The 18,642-nt window shown below is 35.1% G+C and overlaps 1 protein-coding gene across 3 annotated transcripts in view; it reads left to right on the forward strand.

The window, feature by feature from the left end:
- The window catches only part of LOC114284049 (calcium-transporting ATPase 3, endoplasmic reticulum-type-like), a 95,701-nt gene that overhangs the window by 18,757 nt on the left and 58,302 nt on the right, over positions 1–18,642 (forward strand). For all 3 annotated transcript variants that reach the window (XR_014332471.1, XR_014332470.1, XM_082874006.1), the window contains exons 7-16: positions 1,040–1,085; positions 1,852–1,911; positions 2,027–2,107; positions 2,906–2,991; positions 3,523–3,624; positions 3,706–3,759; positions 5,875–5,976; positions 12,160–12,218; positions 16,368–16,512; positions 17,828–17,935. Coding sequence is in view for 1 of the 3 variants with exons in the window: in XM_082874006.1 (XP_082730132.1) it covers positions 1,040–1,085; positions 1,852–1,911; positions 2,027–2,107; positions 2,906–2,991; positions 3,523–3,624; positions 3,706–3,759; positions 5,875–5,976; positions 12,160–12,218; positions 16,368–16,512; positions 17,828–17,935 (843 nt within the window). In the remaining 2 variants the exon portion in view is untranslated. The remainder of the gene's footprint in view (positions 1–1,039; positions 1,086–1,851; positions 1,912–2,026; positions 2,108–2,905; positions 2,992–3,522; positions 3,625–3,705; positions 3,760–5,874; positions 5,977–12,159; positions 12,219–16,367; positions 16,513–17,827; positions 17,936–18,642) is intronic.

Below are 18,642 nucleotides of genomic sequence, written 5' to 3' on the forward strand. Positions count from 1 at the left end.
TAGAAGGTCTTCTGATAATTGTGGGAGCTATATTTTGCATTTTGAAGGCATTGTTCTTGTATCCCTAATGTTTTTTTAGCTTGGGGAGAAGTTTCCTTTCTTTGTACTCAATTTGTTGACTTTTTGGGGGAGTTGTATAGTCCTGTAGTTACATAATGGGTGTTTGGGAAGTGGGTTTTTATGTAGGTTTTTTTAGTTGTAGGATATTATTGGAGAAATTTTTTTTGGTGTTTGGGAAGATAGTTGGGTTTTTTTGTGGTTGGATGTGATGTTTGTGAGGGAAAAAATGAAATGATTATGGGGTTGGGTGTGATATTTTGTTTGGATTTGTTTTTTTTTGATTTTGCAAAAAATTTGTCTTGAAAAAAATAAAAAAAAAAACCCAACACACAAACTTCCCAAACACCACCATAGTAAGGATAAATTTTGGTTTGGTTTTTGTTTTTGTTTTATGTATGCTTTGTATGTACAGGTCACCCCTTTAGAGCAAAGTTGTGGACAAACCCTTATATATATAATTTCATTTTAAATATATTGGAAAAATAAAGAACAAATGCTACTTCAGGAAGAAAGATAGGATGTCCTCCAAAAATTTGATATGAAAAGACCTAAATCTGAAGAGAAAAACAAGAAGAGTGCAAAAATATATTTGATTATCAAAATATATATATCAAAATGAATTGATGCTGTTAATTCATTTTGTTATGGTACGTTAAACTGATGTTTTCTTGCCACAACATAAATCAATGAAACCTTTCATGAAACCAGTGTTTTACCCATATGACTATCATTAAACATTCGCTGAGTATGCTATTTTCTTAACTCTCTGTTTCTCTGTCTTATGCGATTGCGATTGCATTTTCTTTCTCTCTCTCTCTCTCTCTCTCTCTCTCTCTCTCTCTATTTTTTTTTTGGGTGAAGAGCTGTTATTATTATTTTTTTCTGTGTTATCTTTTTTCTTTTTCAAAATGCAAGTGTTTGTCTTTCTAGTTGTTGTTACTCATTTGTTTTGTTCTTTTCCGTTCCCTTTTTATTGTAGGAGCTACGTGCCTACCAAGCTGATATTGCAACTGTCCTGCGAAATGGTAAAGGAAAAATTTAAAATGAAGTACTAGACGAATGTTGACTGATAATCATGCCATGATGATGTTTTAATATTTTGTGTTCCATTGTTATAAAATAGTTTCTTTTGATGTTTTTCTAGCCAGTTATTAAGGTATGAAAACAATAAGAATCTGTACACTGGAATGTTCACTCTTGTAGCATATTGTTTTTACTAATATTTTCTTTATATGAATATGATTTGAACCTCTCACCTCACCCTCCTTTGACGCCACTTTACCACTGTGCTACAACTTCTTTGGCCAGACTATTGATCCTTTTTAACCTCTTAATTTATACTTATACCAGGTTATTGTGGATTTTTGATCCTTTCATAGTAATAAAAAAAACTTAATTAGAGTTCTTAATCTCTCTAATCCTATTCTGGAGAAATAGGTAGCGTTTGGATGGGTTTCCAACATTATGCATTGACTGCTAATGCTAAGATCTTGACCTGTAGTAGATGTATAATTCTACTAACAGAACAACAGAGCATGCTTTTGTGTAGGTTTTGTTATTTGGATGCATGTGATAGTATTTCATTTTGGCATTTAGTGGGTTGATATTTATGCATTGAACAATGCTAATCTCTCTGTTATGTTCTTTCTGTTATTTTGTAATACTACATTTAATATTTGGTTTATGCAGGTTCACTTTAGTTTTCATTTTAAAATGTCATATGCAGTAATAGATTTTCTAAAAAATTATCATTCTTGATCATTCTCATTGTATGGAAAACAAATCTTTCAGGTTGCTTCTCAATATTACCTGCAACTGACCTTGTCCCTGGGGATATTGTAGAAGTTAGTGGTAAGTGTGTCTCTTCCAACTTTTACAAATCTGCAAATGCTCAAAAGTTATTTTCTCTGTGCAATGATTCCAGCAGTGAGTTAACTTTTCTATTTGATTTGTGTGAAATGAATAGTGGGATGCAAAATTCCAGCAGATATGAGAATGATTGAGATGTTAAGTTATCAATTACGTGTTGATCAAGCAATTCTCACAGGTATTTTTGTCCTTTTATGTCAATTTAATTACATGATTAATGTCATTGGTCTATGATTACTTAATGTTAGATTACATAAAGGAAGAAAATTAAAAGTGGAATTTAAGAGCAAAAACATAACTTTCTTCACCATCAAACAACCTTGGGAACCTTCAATTACATGATGTGAAAGTTTCTTATTCAGAACGTTCTGCCTTAAAGCAAAGACTCTACCCTTCGGTAATTAATATCCCTCCGTAGAAGAGGCATCAGAATAGAAAACCCATAGACAGTCATTGTTTGCCATTCTGAGCTAAACAGAAATAAATCAAAAGGTAATTAACTAACTCTGACGTCTCGTTCATAGACAGCAGAGTTCCTTGTTTTCAATTCATTGGCTCTCTTGATTGTATGATGAAAGAGATGTTCTACTGGAGTGCTTCATTTGCTAGGTGCTGCATTGTTGTGTATTATGTTTATTAGCAAGCATACATAGTTTAAGAGGATATTACTGTTCAGCTTATTTGACCAAATATATTTTCAAAACCATGGGGGTGCAACTGTTTTGTGTAAAAGAGTTGCACCCCCAAAAGATTCTCATCTGTTGGTAAAATTTTCTCCCACCTCCCACTGAATAGTCATTTTGCCTAGTTTTAATGTCACTGTTGTCAAATTTCCTATTATAGCATATAATTTTCCACCTTATGTTAATAAAATATAAACTTATACCTTATGGTGTTTTCTATTTCTCTTTCTCATGCTCACAATATTCTAGCACATTCATGATTGAATTAAATAACTTTTGTTTTCTGACAATAGGTGAGAGCTGTTCCGTGGGGAAGGAGCTTGGTTCCACCCTCACAACGAATGCTGTGTACCAGGACAAGACAAACATTCTCTTCTCGGTAAATTCTTAAAAGCCACATTAAAGATCTGATTATGTTACAGTGACTTGTGGAACAATCGAAGAGTGTACAGAACCTACTGCATGGGTGTCATTGACATTACAATGTACAAGATACAACACCAGCTGCTAGGGCAATGGTATATCTGGCTATGGTACAGTGTTGAAGTTCTGGTGTGGGTGTGTGTAAAATATTAAGAAGGTTGTACAAGATGGGTAGGACATGTTGCCGTTATGAAGTTTGACATGACATGAAGCAATTGTGAAGATAAAAGTTTAGCCGTGATTGCATTAGGTGGACAGTTTTTAATCCTGAAATGGATACTGCCTGTAATTCTTTTGTTTCCTAGTGTAATTTGATAAAAGTACTTAAAAGAAATGTCGTTCTTCCACTAGTGTTGTTTACTTCTTTCTTCAGATTTATTTGTTAAATGTATTACTCATGATTCATGAGTGCTTGTATGGTTTGTTTATTTATTTATTTTTTAAGTTCTTGAAAGTTACCAAAATTTTAATATAATCTATTTGTCAGGGAACAGTAGTGGTTGCTGGTAGGGCAAGAGCTGTTGTTGTTGGAGTTGGCTCTAACACCGCGATGGGCAACATCCGTGATTCTATGTTGAGAACAGAAGATGTAAGCATTACATATACATCTTTGAACTTTGCAGATCAATTCTGATTGACCCTTTTTTAATGCAATCTATGTTTGATGCAGGAAGCAACACCATTGAAAAAGAAGCTGGATGAGTTTGGTACCTTTCTGGCCAAGGTGATTGCAAGTGCCTGTCTTTCTTCTTCATTCTTCATTTCTAGCAGTGATATGAGTTAGGAGCTACGGGTTATGTAATTGTGGGAGGTAGATGATGATGGCAAGGAGTAACAATCATGGTGTGTCGTGCATGCTTCTTTTTCATGCTTACAAATCATGGTGTCTCAAGGACAGGTTGCTCAACCTGTTGGTTCAACAATATGGAACTTTCTCAACTACCCACTAGCATGCTTACAAATCTGCTAAATCTTAAATATATAGACTATTATCATCTATGAATTTAATGCTGTTAATATAAATTTTTTATTTTCATGCTCTTCAAAGGTTTTCTATGACTTGCAATTTCTGGAGTGGAGATGTATCTTGAAGATTCTAAAAAAATTAAATTTTTTTGAATTTTATAATTTCAGGAAGTTTTTTCTTCTTCCTCTTCTTCTTAGTTCTTATTTTATTATTTTTTTTAAAGAAACCATTTTCCCAAACATTTTGAAGTGGTTAGAATTGATATGATGTGTGGAGGCAGTAGGAAGTACAGAATTATGGAAGCTGGTTTCTTCGATAAAGGTGGATGGGGATGTGAAAGGGGAAACACGAACAAGAAGGGGATGCTGGAGGCACAGTTGCTATTACCATGAGTCTAAAAATGGTATCATGAAACATTAGAGGGTTGAATGACCTTGATAAACAGCAAGGTCTGAAGAACCTGCTCAAGGAGTGGAGGGTGGATTTCAGGGAAAACCTAGGAAATTATCTGGTTTAGGGTGGAGGCTGTGAGTTATAAAATACTTTTTTATTGCATTTTCATATTAAAGTACAAATAAGTGAAGTTTGTTTCCATGTACAAGGAGGCCGTTTCCATGGCTTGATTCTTGAACCCGTGATGCCCAAGTTGCAATGCAAAAGCTTTACCGTTGTGCCAAGCCCATATTTAAAGAGTAATTTGATTGGAAAGGGAGAACGAGTAATCATAAACAAATAGACTTATCAAAAGCAACCATAATCAAATATGCCTAATGTCTAGCAGCTTGAGGGCAATTTGATTCATCAATCATGGTTATAATAATTGAATCTTGTTATTTGAAATGCTTAGTTGACATGGTTCTAGATGTGTGTGGGTACTTATATGACACCCAACACATGGCAAGCCCTCTGGGTGCCCCACCCATGGCAAGCCCTCTGGGTACCCCCGAGGCACCACGATGTCCTCACATGACTAATTAGGGTCGTATGCCTAGTCTAAGCGGGGTCATAGTCATACACACCACCAAGTATGGATACTTAGCTCTCTAGTGCCGCTATAGCCCTAGCAGGCAAAGAGGTCCAAAGAGAATGAGTTAAAGTGTGAAGAGTCCGACGTGGCTCTAGCATATACAGTAGAGCCAAGCTTATTGCTAAGCCATAGCCCGCTTGGTAGCACCATGGTTCTGGAGCACCATGACTCACCTAGAGCTTCCACTTATCATGATCCTTCATACCATATTCTTATAGGGAATGGTTGGGAGTGACTATCACCACACAATCACTCCCACGCAGCTGCAACATAGATTGGCCCTTGACTTGCTTATGTCTCCCCTATGCACTCACTCCATAAGTGATGATCACTCTGCTCCTTATATAAGTTCCAAGAGTATTGGAGCCGAAGCTACCTATAGACAAGTGGCGAGTTCTGCTTAGCTGGATGAGGGCCCAAGTGGCCCTAGTCCACACAGTCACATGTATCCTTCTCCTTATAGTCAGAACTACTGTCTTAAACCAGGTCCAAGTATGATAAAAAGGAGCCGTACTCTCTTGTCATAGCTGAACTGTCCTTAACTTATGTTTTCTATCAACCTATTGCTTCTCTCGAACTAATGAACTTTGCATTGGACTCCGACCCCCTCCTTTTTCTCCATGTAGTTGATTCTATAGTAGCACTTGAATAAACTACCATTGTATCAATTTCTCCTACTAAAATAATGATTTCACTCATTTAACTTGGTAGAAAACATGAAATTGTGTTTATTTGGTAACTCCCTAACTGCTATTATCTTCTTCTAACTTTTTAAGGAAATCTTATACTTGATATTGCGTGCATTCCTGATTTTTTCCCCCTCTTCGTCCTGTTCTTCTTTGTAGGTTATTGCAGGTATTTGTGTATTGGTATGGCTTGTAAATATTGGTCATTTTCGTGATCCTGCTCATGGTGGTTTCTTACAGGGGGCAATCCACTACTTTAAGGTAATGATTTATGGATGAATTTCCTTCTTTTCTATTGCATACATGTGCATATACATATATATTGAACAATGCTAGAAACAGCCCTTAGGGTAAAAACTGTGTAAAAAGTGTATTGAAATGTGTATAAGTGTTTTGGGACATATGAAAAGTGTATTGCGATTATAAATATTTTGGCATTTTGTGGTGCTTTTTGACAGCCCTTGGGCTGTCATTAGCAGGACCCATATATATCTATATGTTTTTAGTATTTTTCTATTGAGGTTGTATCCTACCCTAAAATGATGACTTGGTTGTTTTGAACAATTTAATTTAATTTAATTTTTTGAATACAATCACTATCTTGAGGTGCGATTATTGGAAATATTTTGATGGTGGGGGGAACAATTTAATTTAATTTAATTTTTTGAATACAATCACTGTCTTGAGGTGCGATGTTTGGAAATACTTTGGTTGTTTGGGGGGGGGGGGGGGGGGGGGTGCGCTAGATGCCTTTCTTTAACTTTGAAAGATATTCTGAAGCTGAAGATATGGATGTTGATACTTCATATTTATGATGATACTGCCTCCAAGTGATTGTCCAACCTTGGTACTTTTCATTGAACCATTGAGTCCTTTTACAGTGACATCTTTCTTTCTTTAACAGCTTTTGGGCCAAGTTGCACCTATGTGAGGAGGTAAAACCATTGAAATATGATCTCATTGTTTTCATAATTTTCACGGCTGGCTTAGAGGGAAGTATTTTGAACTTCTGTTTCCTTGGTCGATTTCATAGGAGCTAAATTTTGTTGATGGCTTTTTGTCCAACTTTTATACTCCTAGTGTACATAGGTTGTCCCCTTTTGGCACCTTTAGTGGAAACTTTATCCATCCCCCTCCCCCTTCTGAATATGTTAGTACAGTGTTGTTATTGTTAATTGTTTCTAGATAGCCTTTGTTTCTGGAGGGATGCGCACGTTGGAAGGTGAAGGGCAATGACAGCAATCGAGGCGAGAGATTAATACCTTCTTGCCAGGCCTGAAAGGAGAACTTTTTCTGGTTGAGGGTGATTCATATGTTAGGGTGGCTGAGTGAGATTATTATTCACCGGCATGGTTGTCAAATTGCAAATCGAATTGTTAATCAATTTCTCAAAAAAATTAATTTTTAATCGAATTGAATCATGAATCTTTCACATCATTATATATATATATTTATTTATATTTATATAAATATAAAATCACAAATATAGTGATTAAAATGAAAAAAATAATAATCTAATATAAATTTATGAATCACTATAATGTTATATATAATATATAATTTACCTATAATATATTGTATTTATAATTTAATTACTCCCTCTGTCCCATATTGATAGTCTAAAACCAAACCAAACCAAAGCAAACAAAATCAAGTTTTAAGTCCCATCAAATGGGGTCGGCTGCATGAATAATTTTTCTTCACTCGACTCAATCCAAGCCATTTCATTAGCTAAATTAAGGAGATTTGTATCTCTATTTACTACACTAGTCCACGTCAATCTAGGCCTACCCTTTCCCCTAACACTCCTATCTACCGTCACTGTATCGTATCTTTTCATTGCTGCCTCTGTTGGTCTCCGTTGTATATGATTACTTTACAAGGGGTAATTTTCGAAACTTTACAATTACTTTACATGGGTAGTTTTCAAAACTTTCAAAATTAAAGCCTTTGACTTTTCAAAGTGGACATATATTTTGGGATAAAAAAAAGAAAAAGAAATAATGGACCAACAAAATGGGACAGAGGGGGTATAAAATATATAATTTAATTACTTGTTTTATAATTTAATTATTAAATATATATAATTTATATAAAGTATATATATAGTATATAATTTATATAAAATATATTGTACTATATAGATATTATTTATTATAGTGTACGTGTGTATAACTACAGAATATAATATATATAGATATGTAGCTATATAATATTATTAAAGGATTACGGAGACCCACAAAGAGACAAGTTAGGTAACAAAAACTTGCCCACACAATTTTTAGGTAACTAAGGAGAGAAGATGAGCATGGGAGAGTACCGAGAATCCCTAGCTTGATTTCTTTACATTCCTTTAGATTTTGGGTATGAAGAAGCAAAATTGCTGCTTGATTTTGTCAATGGCAGGTTCTTTCCTCTTCTTTTTTCGATTCCTCTCTTCACAAGCCATAGCTTGATCTTCAACATGTATTGATCTTTTCTTTTCTTTTTTTTTTTTTTTGGTTAAAAGATGTCAAACGATTTTGTTTCAGACATCGAAAAATGAAGTCTGAATTGTTTAGAATTGGGTGCATTGGTGATTCTGACAGATTCAAACGATTTAGAGTTCGAATTTCAATTTTCCGATTCCAAGGTGCGATTTGTATCGTCCTAAGCAAAAATTGTATTGAATCGTACGAATCATATCGCGAATTGTACGATTTAGACAACCATGTTCAATGGTTCTTGTCATTAGCTGTAGAATTGTTGGATCTGCGGTCAATTAATAAGGTGGGTTCTATGCTTTAGACTTGAAGGCACTGGATCAATAGGAGAAACATTCCATGAGAGATTACAATTAGCTGTCCTCTTTAGAATCTAGACTGCTATCGACAAAGTTAGTTGTAAGGAAATGTCAAGTTACTTGGGAAGGTACATCTACATGAGGATCGTAATGCAATTCCTGGTGATGTTCCATCAACCATGGTATTAAAAAACAAGGCATCTAAGAAGGGTTTTCATATTCTTCTTGAACTTTAAAAATTCTAAGTATTATACTTAAATATGCAAAAGGAGAAAACTTGTCCCCAATTGGAGGAAAAAGAAGACTGATTTTTGGTCAGGTGTCCCTTATTTAAATGTTGCATGACCAGAAACATAAGTTTTGTTAGCATGTATAAGAAGAATAGAGTTGAATGGCTTGTCTAGAACAGAGACCAGCCTATATATTTATATTGATGGAGAATATATACAAAATAGGAAATAAATCAAGAGGAATAAAAAAATATAGGAATATTGCCTAATATCTTGTGATTTCAGCTAGCTGTTTAGCAGAGGAGATGAAGAATGGACTCACAATACCAATCCGATCCTTTTCTCGAATGACTCAAATGAAATATATGTCAACCTCTATGTGTTTAGTCCCCTCATGCAGTAGTGAATCAAAGGATAACATAATGGCTGATTTGTTGTCACAAAACAAAGAGGAGGGGGTAGCCTCCTCCAACCCCAACTCTATAAGAATAGAGCGGAGTCATAGAACCTCGAATATACATTGTGCCATTGCCCGATACTCAGCTTTAGTAAAAGATCTATACACAGCTGCCTGTTTATTACTTTTCCATGATATTAGATGATCACCATAAAAAATACAGAAGCCAGACGTGGAATGTTTATCAGTTCTAGACCTTGCATAGTCTGCATTAGTGAAACACGAGAGCCTTAATTGAATACCAGTTGTGAAAATAACCCTAAACTAGGAGAAGTCTTCGAATATCGCAAAATGTGATGAACATCAAGCAGCTCTGTACTAGGTGCATGTATAAATTGACTTGCAACACTAACCGCAAGTCAAATCAGGTCTAGTGTTAGTAAAATAAATGAGACGGCCAACAAGGTGTTGATATGTGCCTGGATCCTTTAGTAACTCACCAGACTCTTGATGTAAGCTTGAGGTTAGGATCCATAGGAGTAGAAGCATATTAGGTTTGTATCCCAGCATACGGGTGTCTTGAAGAAGATTAAGAATGTACTTCATTTGGGACAATAAAATCTGCTGACGAGAGCGAGCAACATCAATATCCAGAAAATATTTGAGAGGACTCAGATCCTTAATATCAAATGCCTGACTCATATCCCTCTTGACTTGTGCTATGCCAACTGAATCATTACTTGTGAGGATGATATAATCAACATACACAAGCAGAATAATACACTGAATAGTGGAATTCCGGTGAATAAAGCATGTATGATCTGAGTGGCACTAAACATACCCCACGGATGAAATGACAGTGCTAAAACGGTTGAACCAGGCTCGAAAAGACTGTTTAAGCCCATATAAAGACTTGTGCAGTCGACGAACTTTCCCCACATACTCCCCTCTGCTCAAAAATTGGGTGGAGGATCCATATAAATAGTCTCAAGTAAGTCCCCATGAAGAAATGCATTCTTGACATCTAGCTGATGAAAAATGCCAATAATGAGAGGCAGCTAGGGAAATAAGAAGGCGAACAATGGTAAGCTTGGCAACTAGTGCAAAAGTAGCCCCAAAATCATTGCCAAGAACCTAAGTAAACCCCCTGGCAACAAGCTGCGCTGTAGCGGTCCACAGTGCCATTTGCAAGATACTTAATACTGAATACCCATTTGCAACCAACAGTCTTCTCGCCAGATGAGAGAGAGACAAGCTGCCAGGTTTGATTCTATTCCATAGCTGTCATCTCGGTTTGCGTAGCAGCTACTTACTTGGGATTCTGTAGAGCTTCTGACACAGAACGAGAAATAGTTTCTAACTTGAGCTTGCCAAGGAAGGAACGATAGGCAGGTGTAACACTATCATAAGAAAGATATTGAGAAATCAGATGATTAGTGCTGCTAAGATAACCAAAACGATTCACGAGGAGCAGGAACCATAATGGAAGAATTACCTAACTCACTTATCGGAGAGGCTGTTTGCAGTGGATGAGAACGATGAGAATATACTTGCAATGGAGGAGGAGGAGGAGGAGGAGGAGGAACCTCATTAGAGTCAACCTCAACCTTATCACAAATGGGAAGAGGCCGAACACCAAAATCCTCCAATGGGACAGGAGTGATAGAGGAATCCTGCATAGATGTGTGAGTACTTAAAAAAGGGTCCTTCTCATGGTGGAACGATAGTACCTACAAGGGCTAGGATCATAACACAGATACCCTTTTGACATGGTGGAACACCCTATCAAGATACTCCTAATGGCCTTGTCATCCAACTTAGTTCAAGTAGGACTTCTGTTTTGGACAAAACAAGTACACCGAAAAACCTGAGGTGAGAGAGGAAAAAGAGTCCTGGTAGGATGTAAGACTTTAAGAGGAGCAAGACCTTGCAAAACACGACTATGAGTGCACAGATGCAATGTGGCAAGGATTGCATTATGCCAATAAGACTTAGGAACATTCATATCCTGAAGAAGACAATGAACCACATACGTTATGCGACAGTTTTTGCGTTCAACAATCCCATTTTGTTCAGGAGTACTGGGGCAAGTAAGTTGTTGAAGTATACTAGACTGATTAAGATGGGAATGAAAAGCATTGGAGATGTATTCCCCACCATTATTAGATCATATATTTCTAACAACAATGTGAAACTGAGTTTTAACCATCTGAAGAAACTAAACAAATATAGGAAAAACACCAGATTTACGTGTAATGAGATAAACCCGAGTACAACGGGTGTGGTCATTTAGGTCACATAATACTTATGGCCAGACAAGGCGGGAATAGGTGAAGGCTCCCAAACATCAAAATGAATAAGATCAAATGCACAAGGGGCACAGGACGTATGAGGAATATAAATAGTATGGGAATGTTTAGCTAACTCACAAACATCACATTGAAATTTATGAGCCTTACAAGCTTTATTAAATGGTGGAAAAAGTAAACATAAATACTGAAAGTTTGCATGACCAAGTACAACGGATGTGGTCATCTATAAATGCAGCTGTTCTTTCAGTTGTTCCTATGATTTCCATGTTTACTTGGTATGTGTTTAGCATTACACCTTTCAAGATCCACATCTTCATTTGCTTAAATACCAATCTGGCTTTATTGGCATCTAATTTATTCTTCTATAGTCGCACTTTTTCACGTGCAGTTATTTGAAATTATGGTCATTGATTTTATCATTTTCTCTCATTGTACTCATGCTCCTAGTTACATTTTACAGAATTTGTCTTAGGCTCTTAGCTGTGTTTGTCCGTCTCCCTATGTAGTGTGTATCTGACTTAGAATCAGTACATTTCATCTGATTTTATGAAAGGATAGTCATTCAGATTCTAACTCGTATCTATTTTGTGCATATGGCAATTTTTGTGTTATTGTTTTCTTTCTTTTGACCTTGGTATATGTTTCTCAGTTTTTGTTTCATTATATTTTCATGCCGAGTAGTGAATTCTACTTTCTCTGACCTAATTTACATTACCCATCTAGATTGCAGTTGCTCTTGCAGTTGCAGCTATTCCTGAGGGGCTTCCTGCTGTTGTTACTACGTAAGTGCTTTAACTGATGTTAATGATGAAGAACAATAAACTTGCACTCAACAAAAAAATTTTTGGGTTGCTTTCCCTCATGTATTACTGCCACCATAAAAAATATTGACTTTGACATGTATGACACCCGTGTTTCAGTACATTCGACAGAAAATTTGAAGTTGGCGTGTCTTGGACATGTACTTTCTATACAAAATGCAGATGACTAAAATTTAGAATAGGGTGTCCTTGAGCACAAACTTAATTTTATCAAAGATGTGGGTGCCTTAAAACTGTAACATGCATACGCAATTTTTGTTTTTGTTTTTTTTAAATACGCATTTCTAGAAGTTTGAGGAGTGTATGATGCACACATCATGCCTTGAGATTCTTCTTATTGTTGAAACTGAATGGAGTTCTCAGTCACTACTAAGGACATGTTTATGTGAGCTGTCAATAGGGTTCATCTTCGCTTCCCCAACTTTCCACGTTTCACTTTATGCTTATATACACAGCTTTCCACTTTCTGTGATTTTTTAGCAATCCAAATTAACATTGGTGTGCTTTTATCTCATATAATGCACGTTTAATGTTAACTTGGACCTCCAATACTTTAAGGAGCCTTACCAAACAAATTGTATTTTACAATCACGTCAAATGATAACCAGTAGATATGGCTTTTGAGGATTCAAAATTGCCCATGAGTTTGTGATGCACTGTTTTCTTTGAGAGCTTGATATATATATATATATATATATGGTCCCTTTTCCTGACAGCAAAAGCTTTTGGAGCAAGCATTAATGTAACCTAATATTGGAGCTTTGTTTATTGGAGGTGTCAAGTCTTGTTATATGTGATTGTTAGTGTCTATTTTATTATGTTTTGTTTGTTTTTGTGCACCCTATTCAGTTCAAATTGTGAGGGATCATCATTAACCCGTTAAACTTTTGGGGCAGCTGGTGATTTAACATCTTTATAGCTTTTAATTTCTCTCAACCTATTTTGCTAATTTTGATGATTTACAAAGGGTAACGTCCTTTGAGCCCACATTTCTGATTTATCATTGATGGTTTGGCATTTCATGGATTAGAGCCTCTATTTTGTGCTGTTCTTTGTCAAATTGTATTTCTATGTAGTTTGCACAAAAATAGGTTTATTGCTAAATTTGATGCAGTTAAAAAACAAGGCAGAGCAGTTGCTGGGAACTATAATAAGCCAAATCTGTCATCGTGGTGGACCATACTCTGGTTCGTGGATTTTACTAGGAGCGAAATTGAGAAAGAATTGTTGGTTGACAATGAATTGATGTTTGTGAGAATATTTAGCTGACACATGTCCATGGATTCATCTGTTGTGCCACTCTATAGTACACCTGCTACTATCCATTTTCCACAAAACAACATCAATGTGATGGACCCAGCTGTTTTGTACATTCTGTGGTATAGGGTTCTAGGCTCACATGTTGCGTGATCTTGTGTATCTTGCAATAGCACAATACATAATGTTCAAAAGATTTTGAACCTGAAATATTTATCCAAAAAAAAAAAAAAAAAAACAATTTTGAACCTGAAATGACTTGAACCTGAGATTTAAAAAATCAACATCTTGCATTTTTCCATGCTACTCTACAAATTTTTTCATATATTTTTTGCTGTAATTTTCTTTATTATTTCTTTTTAAAATATACATAAAAAACTATTTGTTGATTCTCAAATAATGAAAAAAATTACAAAATAAAATTTATATATAAATTAGTATGCATGCTCTCATTTTCAAAGTTGATGCTCTCATGTCACTCTCAGTCTACAACCCATTGTTACCTAACACTTACATTTTCTAGACAGCTACCATAGTAAATGTAAGCATTACTAGGCAGAACAAAAAAAAGGTGTACTTAGACTTGTTCACTATATTAACCACAATGCAAATTCCTAAAATGTGGCCTTAAAGACTGTTTCTTAACTTCACAGATTACTATACTCACAAATAAGAATCAATTCCTTAAGGAACTGTTCTTGAGTTGGAAACTTTAAATTAGCAACAGTTCTTGAGTTGCTAATGTCTGGTTGGGCTGCTTTAGTCTCCCATGGTTGCGTGAAACTCGCCCTTGAGTTTGTTGTCAGCATTTCCTTTGTTGTTTGAACTTATGCTTTTGACTTGCTTAACACTTCCTTAGCATGCCCTTACATCTTCCTTCTTTTTACAATTTTATAATTTGCAAAAATTGAACTTAAATTTCATTTTCTAGTTTTATTTCTATATTTTGACGATTGTATCTTATTGATAGTCAGCATCCGTATGTAAATTCTAATGAAGAATTTAATCCACGAGTCTATCTTCATATAGTCTTCAGCAAAATTCCACAAAAATGGATTGTGCTAACTCAAAGAAAGCTTCAAATAATACTATTTGGAAGCTCTGAACACCTCAAGATTCATTGTTTCAGGTAATGAAAAATAAATCAACAGATCATGTTGTCCGTTTAAAAAAAAAAAAAAAAAAAAAAAAAATTCACCAACAACAAAGTCATGTAATTATTGCTTATGTTGTTGGCAGAATCAATAGATGTATGAACACTTATGTTGCCAACAATGAGACATCCATTGTCAGAATACTCATCAAATAATGGTGGTGATTCACCTTCTACCTCTGATTCCAGAGATAAGAATCTCTGTGCCAAAATATTTCACCTAACTTGATATGAAGATTTTCAATATTTTCCTTCATTTTTAACCCCAAGGGTTTGTCCTGGTGGATGAGGCATGGGACTTGGGAGTTTGCTCCCTCCAAGGTCTCAAGTTCAACTCCCTTCGACAACAAAACTCTTGGGCCACAGACTGTAGGGAATAAACCTGTTTCAGAAGGCTTGTTCGGGCTGTAGGGACATAGTCTGGTGCACGCAAGCTGGCTCAGGATAACCTGCATATCAAAATATATATATTCCTTCATTTTTGATGCAATCATCGCTTCAACAAGTTGATCATCTTTCCATCATTTCCTCGTTCTTTCATTCATGGACTGTTTGTGGCTTCAAATGCAAGTTAATTAATCCACAAGAAGAGAAGATCAATAGATCTGACACCAACTGCTGCAGTGGTAAAACACTGCAGGGATGTTGCTGGGAATAAATCAACTGGCATTTGCTTTAAATTAACAACTAAGCATGAAAGGGTGCAAGGAAGAGTCCCAAAGATATATATATATATATATATATAAGGCATTACAACCCCATTATTGTCATCTAATGCTCACATTTTATAGACAGATACCACAGCAAATGTGGCATGTTACTGGGCACAGTTCTTTTTGATAAATAAGTGGTAACTTTATTAGAAATCAAGTATCAAGATGATGCAAACAAATACATCCAAACCTTCAAAAACAGATAAACCTAAACTTGTAAAGTATCTAGGCACACAGTTAAAAGTCTACCAAGTCTTGTTCACTATATTAACCACTATCTAAGTTCCCAAAATATGGCCTTAAAGACTACTACTTTATTTCACAATTAACCAATCTGTTCCTTAAGCAGCAATCTTTCTTAGCACCGATTTAACTTGCCATGTCTGCCCGGGCTACATAATTTTTCTATCTCATTTTTCGCTAAATAAATTTGGCTGAAAAATATGCATTTCTGTTTTTGAGCAGTGAAAGCTATCTTTGTACTTGATTCATCCCATTTTGTATGGCATATTTGACCATGCACACAGTTTATGGAATTCTTTTGGAATTTAAAAAAATGCCTTTTGTCCGATTCGAATAACTTTTTGGGGTTGGATTACGTGGTTAAATATAAATTTAAAGGTAGGTAATATGGAAAATTGATGATTTAGGGTTTTGAAATTTGAAACTTAGACACATAAAGCGGGACTGCCACAAATGGAAAGTAAGACACATAAAATAGGATAGAGGGAGTATTATTTAACTAATATGAAAGTTTGTGATACATTTGGCTTTATGTGCTAGATGAGGCTCTCCTTGCATAATTTTCCAAGAATCTATCGTATACTGGATTGAATTTCACTTAGTTTTCAGGTCGTTGATATTTCTGTATAGTTAGCACAAAAAATACAGGGGTAAATGTTTTCTGGTTGTTCAGGTTGCCTGCACATGATATTTGTAGAAGCTTTTTGTGGAACTTCAGCATTATGTTTCCTTTAATTTTATTAGGTGTTTGGCTCTTGGAACAAAACGAATGGCTCGGATGAATGCTATTGTAAGGTCTTTGCCATCTGTAGAGACCTTAGGCTGCACAACAGTAATTTGTAGTGACAAGACTGGTACTCTGACTACCAATATGATGTCTGTTTCGAAGGTTAGCGCATTACTTTTTACAATTAGGTACATGAACACCTCTAGCTATTTGTATGTCTTCCTTCCCTTGCTGTAAAAATGATAACATGTAATTTGTTAGGGTTGATGTTATGAAAGCTGATTCTTCGATATGGTTAGTTTATTTTATTTTGTTTAGTGCACTTCATTGTTAGGTTTTGATGTTTAAAATTGCTTTTTGAATTTCAACATGTCAAGTAAATGTCGATATATTCCCTTTTTTTTATTTTGCAATTTCTTTTAGGTAATTTGTATGTCTGTTGGAGAAAGTTTTAGGCTGTGTTTGGAAGAGTTTTGGAATCATAGTTCTACCCCTATATTCTAGTATGATGTTTGGTTTGAGTTTTGGAAAATTAATTCCACCCCTCCTTTTGAAAACTTGTTCTAGGCGGGTTTTAAAATTTTGAAATTTGGCCTACCGGTCAGACATCCGTCGTCTGGCCGGTTGACTTGAACAGTGCGATTTTATTTATTTTATTTTATTTTATTTTATTTTTTGCAATTGGCACTTGTTTTTTTTTAATATTTTTAATAAAACAATATTTTTGAAAAATTTTAAAATTTTTTTATAAGCTTTTAATAGATTTTTGAGTTGTGTATTTGGTTATGAGTTGTAAGTTTTTGTATCAGATATCATCTGTCACTTCAAAAATTCTTCACTCAATTCAAAACTCATTCACCAAATAAATTTGCTACACTCAAATCATAATTCCAAAACTCACAAACTCAAAATACGACTCCTATTCTCAAATCATATTTAGAAAACTCTACCAAACGCTACCTTACTCAATATGGTTGTTTAACGGACATTTGGTCTGCTTATTTTTGTTTGATTTATTTTGAAAATAATACAATTAAGATCAATACTAAATATTACAAGAGTGGCCTAGTTATAGGCTTAGAATATACTAATTATTTTTTTTTTCCCCCCCACTTCTTGTTAGTCTTCATTTTGTGTTTTGGTAATATACTCTTTGAATTTATGGATGTGCGAAACTTGTCCTTGATACATTTCGTTTGTTTTCTTCCCTCCATTGTTGAACTGGTGCTGGTTTTAGTTTTTTTAAAGTCCCTTCGTTGTGTTTGTTCTTCTTTGTTTTGCACTTCTTCCTTCTCTTCAATAATTTTGATTCTCAAGAGGAACAAGAAGGTGAAAACTATTTGTTCATATTATGAAAGAAATTCCACATTGATGGGGACATTTTACTTAATTCAGATTGCTTTATTTGATCATCGAATCCTGTTTTACCATAAGATGGAAAAACTTAATCTACTCTTTCTATTTCCTGCCTGTCCAGATATGTGTGCTTCATTCTGCACACCATGGTCCTACTACTTCTGAATACAGCGTCAGTGGGACAACATATGCACCAGAGGGCTTTATTTTTGATAGTGATGGGATGCAGGTATTTTTTCTCGAATAATATGCCTCCTAATACCATATATATTACGAACGACTAAATTCTTTTATCGGTAAATTTTTTCATAATTTTCTGCACTGTTGTGTATGCATTGCTTACATGTTGAAATCACATATTCCTTGATATGGTTTCCACGCTAGCTTGTTTACATCATATTTTCATTCAAACCCCTCATATTGTATACTACTAAATTTTTTCTCTTCAAGTGCAGTTCATGTCAGAGTTAAATGTACTCATGCCTTTATGACTTATAAAATGTTGGTTAATTGGATTGGATAATATTATAAATGTTTTTTTCTACTTCCTGTGTGTGGGCTTGTTATTTTTTTGTCTGTTTTGTCTTGCGTTTGCATTCTGAATTTGAGTTAGTAATTGTCTTGACTTATCAACCTGTTGGATTTGATAATATCATCCTTTGCTTTATTTATTTATTTATTTATTTTATTCTTAACTTGAAAGAAATGTGGGAAGTGGAATTGTTGTCTAATGTTAGACAGTGGTTACTGCTGTAGCTACTTAACTGTGAATTTTTTTTTATTCTTCCTTTATTTCTAGGGAAAATTTCATGGACCTCCCTTAGTAATTGTTCAAATTACACTCAGCCCCACTAGTTTGGAAAAATGACACCGGCCTCCCTTGAAAACTATTGCATTACACTTGGGCCCACGCCATTAATCAACCGTTAGTGAAGT

This window comes from Camellia sinensis, chromosome 6 (genome assembly GCF_055761805.1).
Source record: "Camellia sinensis isolate YWXY chromosome 6, ASM5576180v1, whole genome shotgun sequence".
NCBI lineage: Eukaryota > Viridiplantae > Streptophyta > Magnoliopsida > Ericales > Theaceae > Camellia > Camellia sinensis.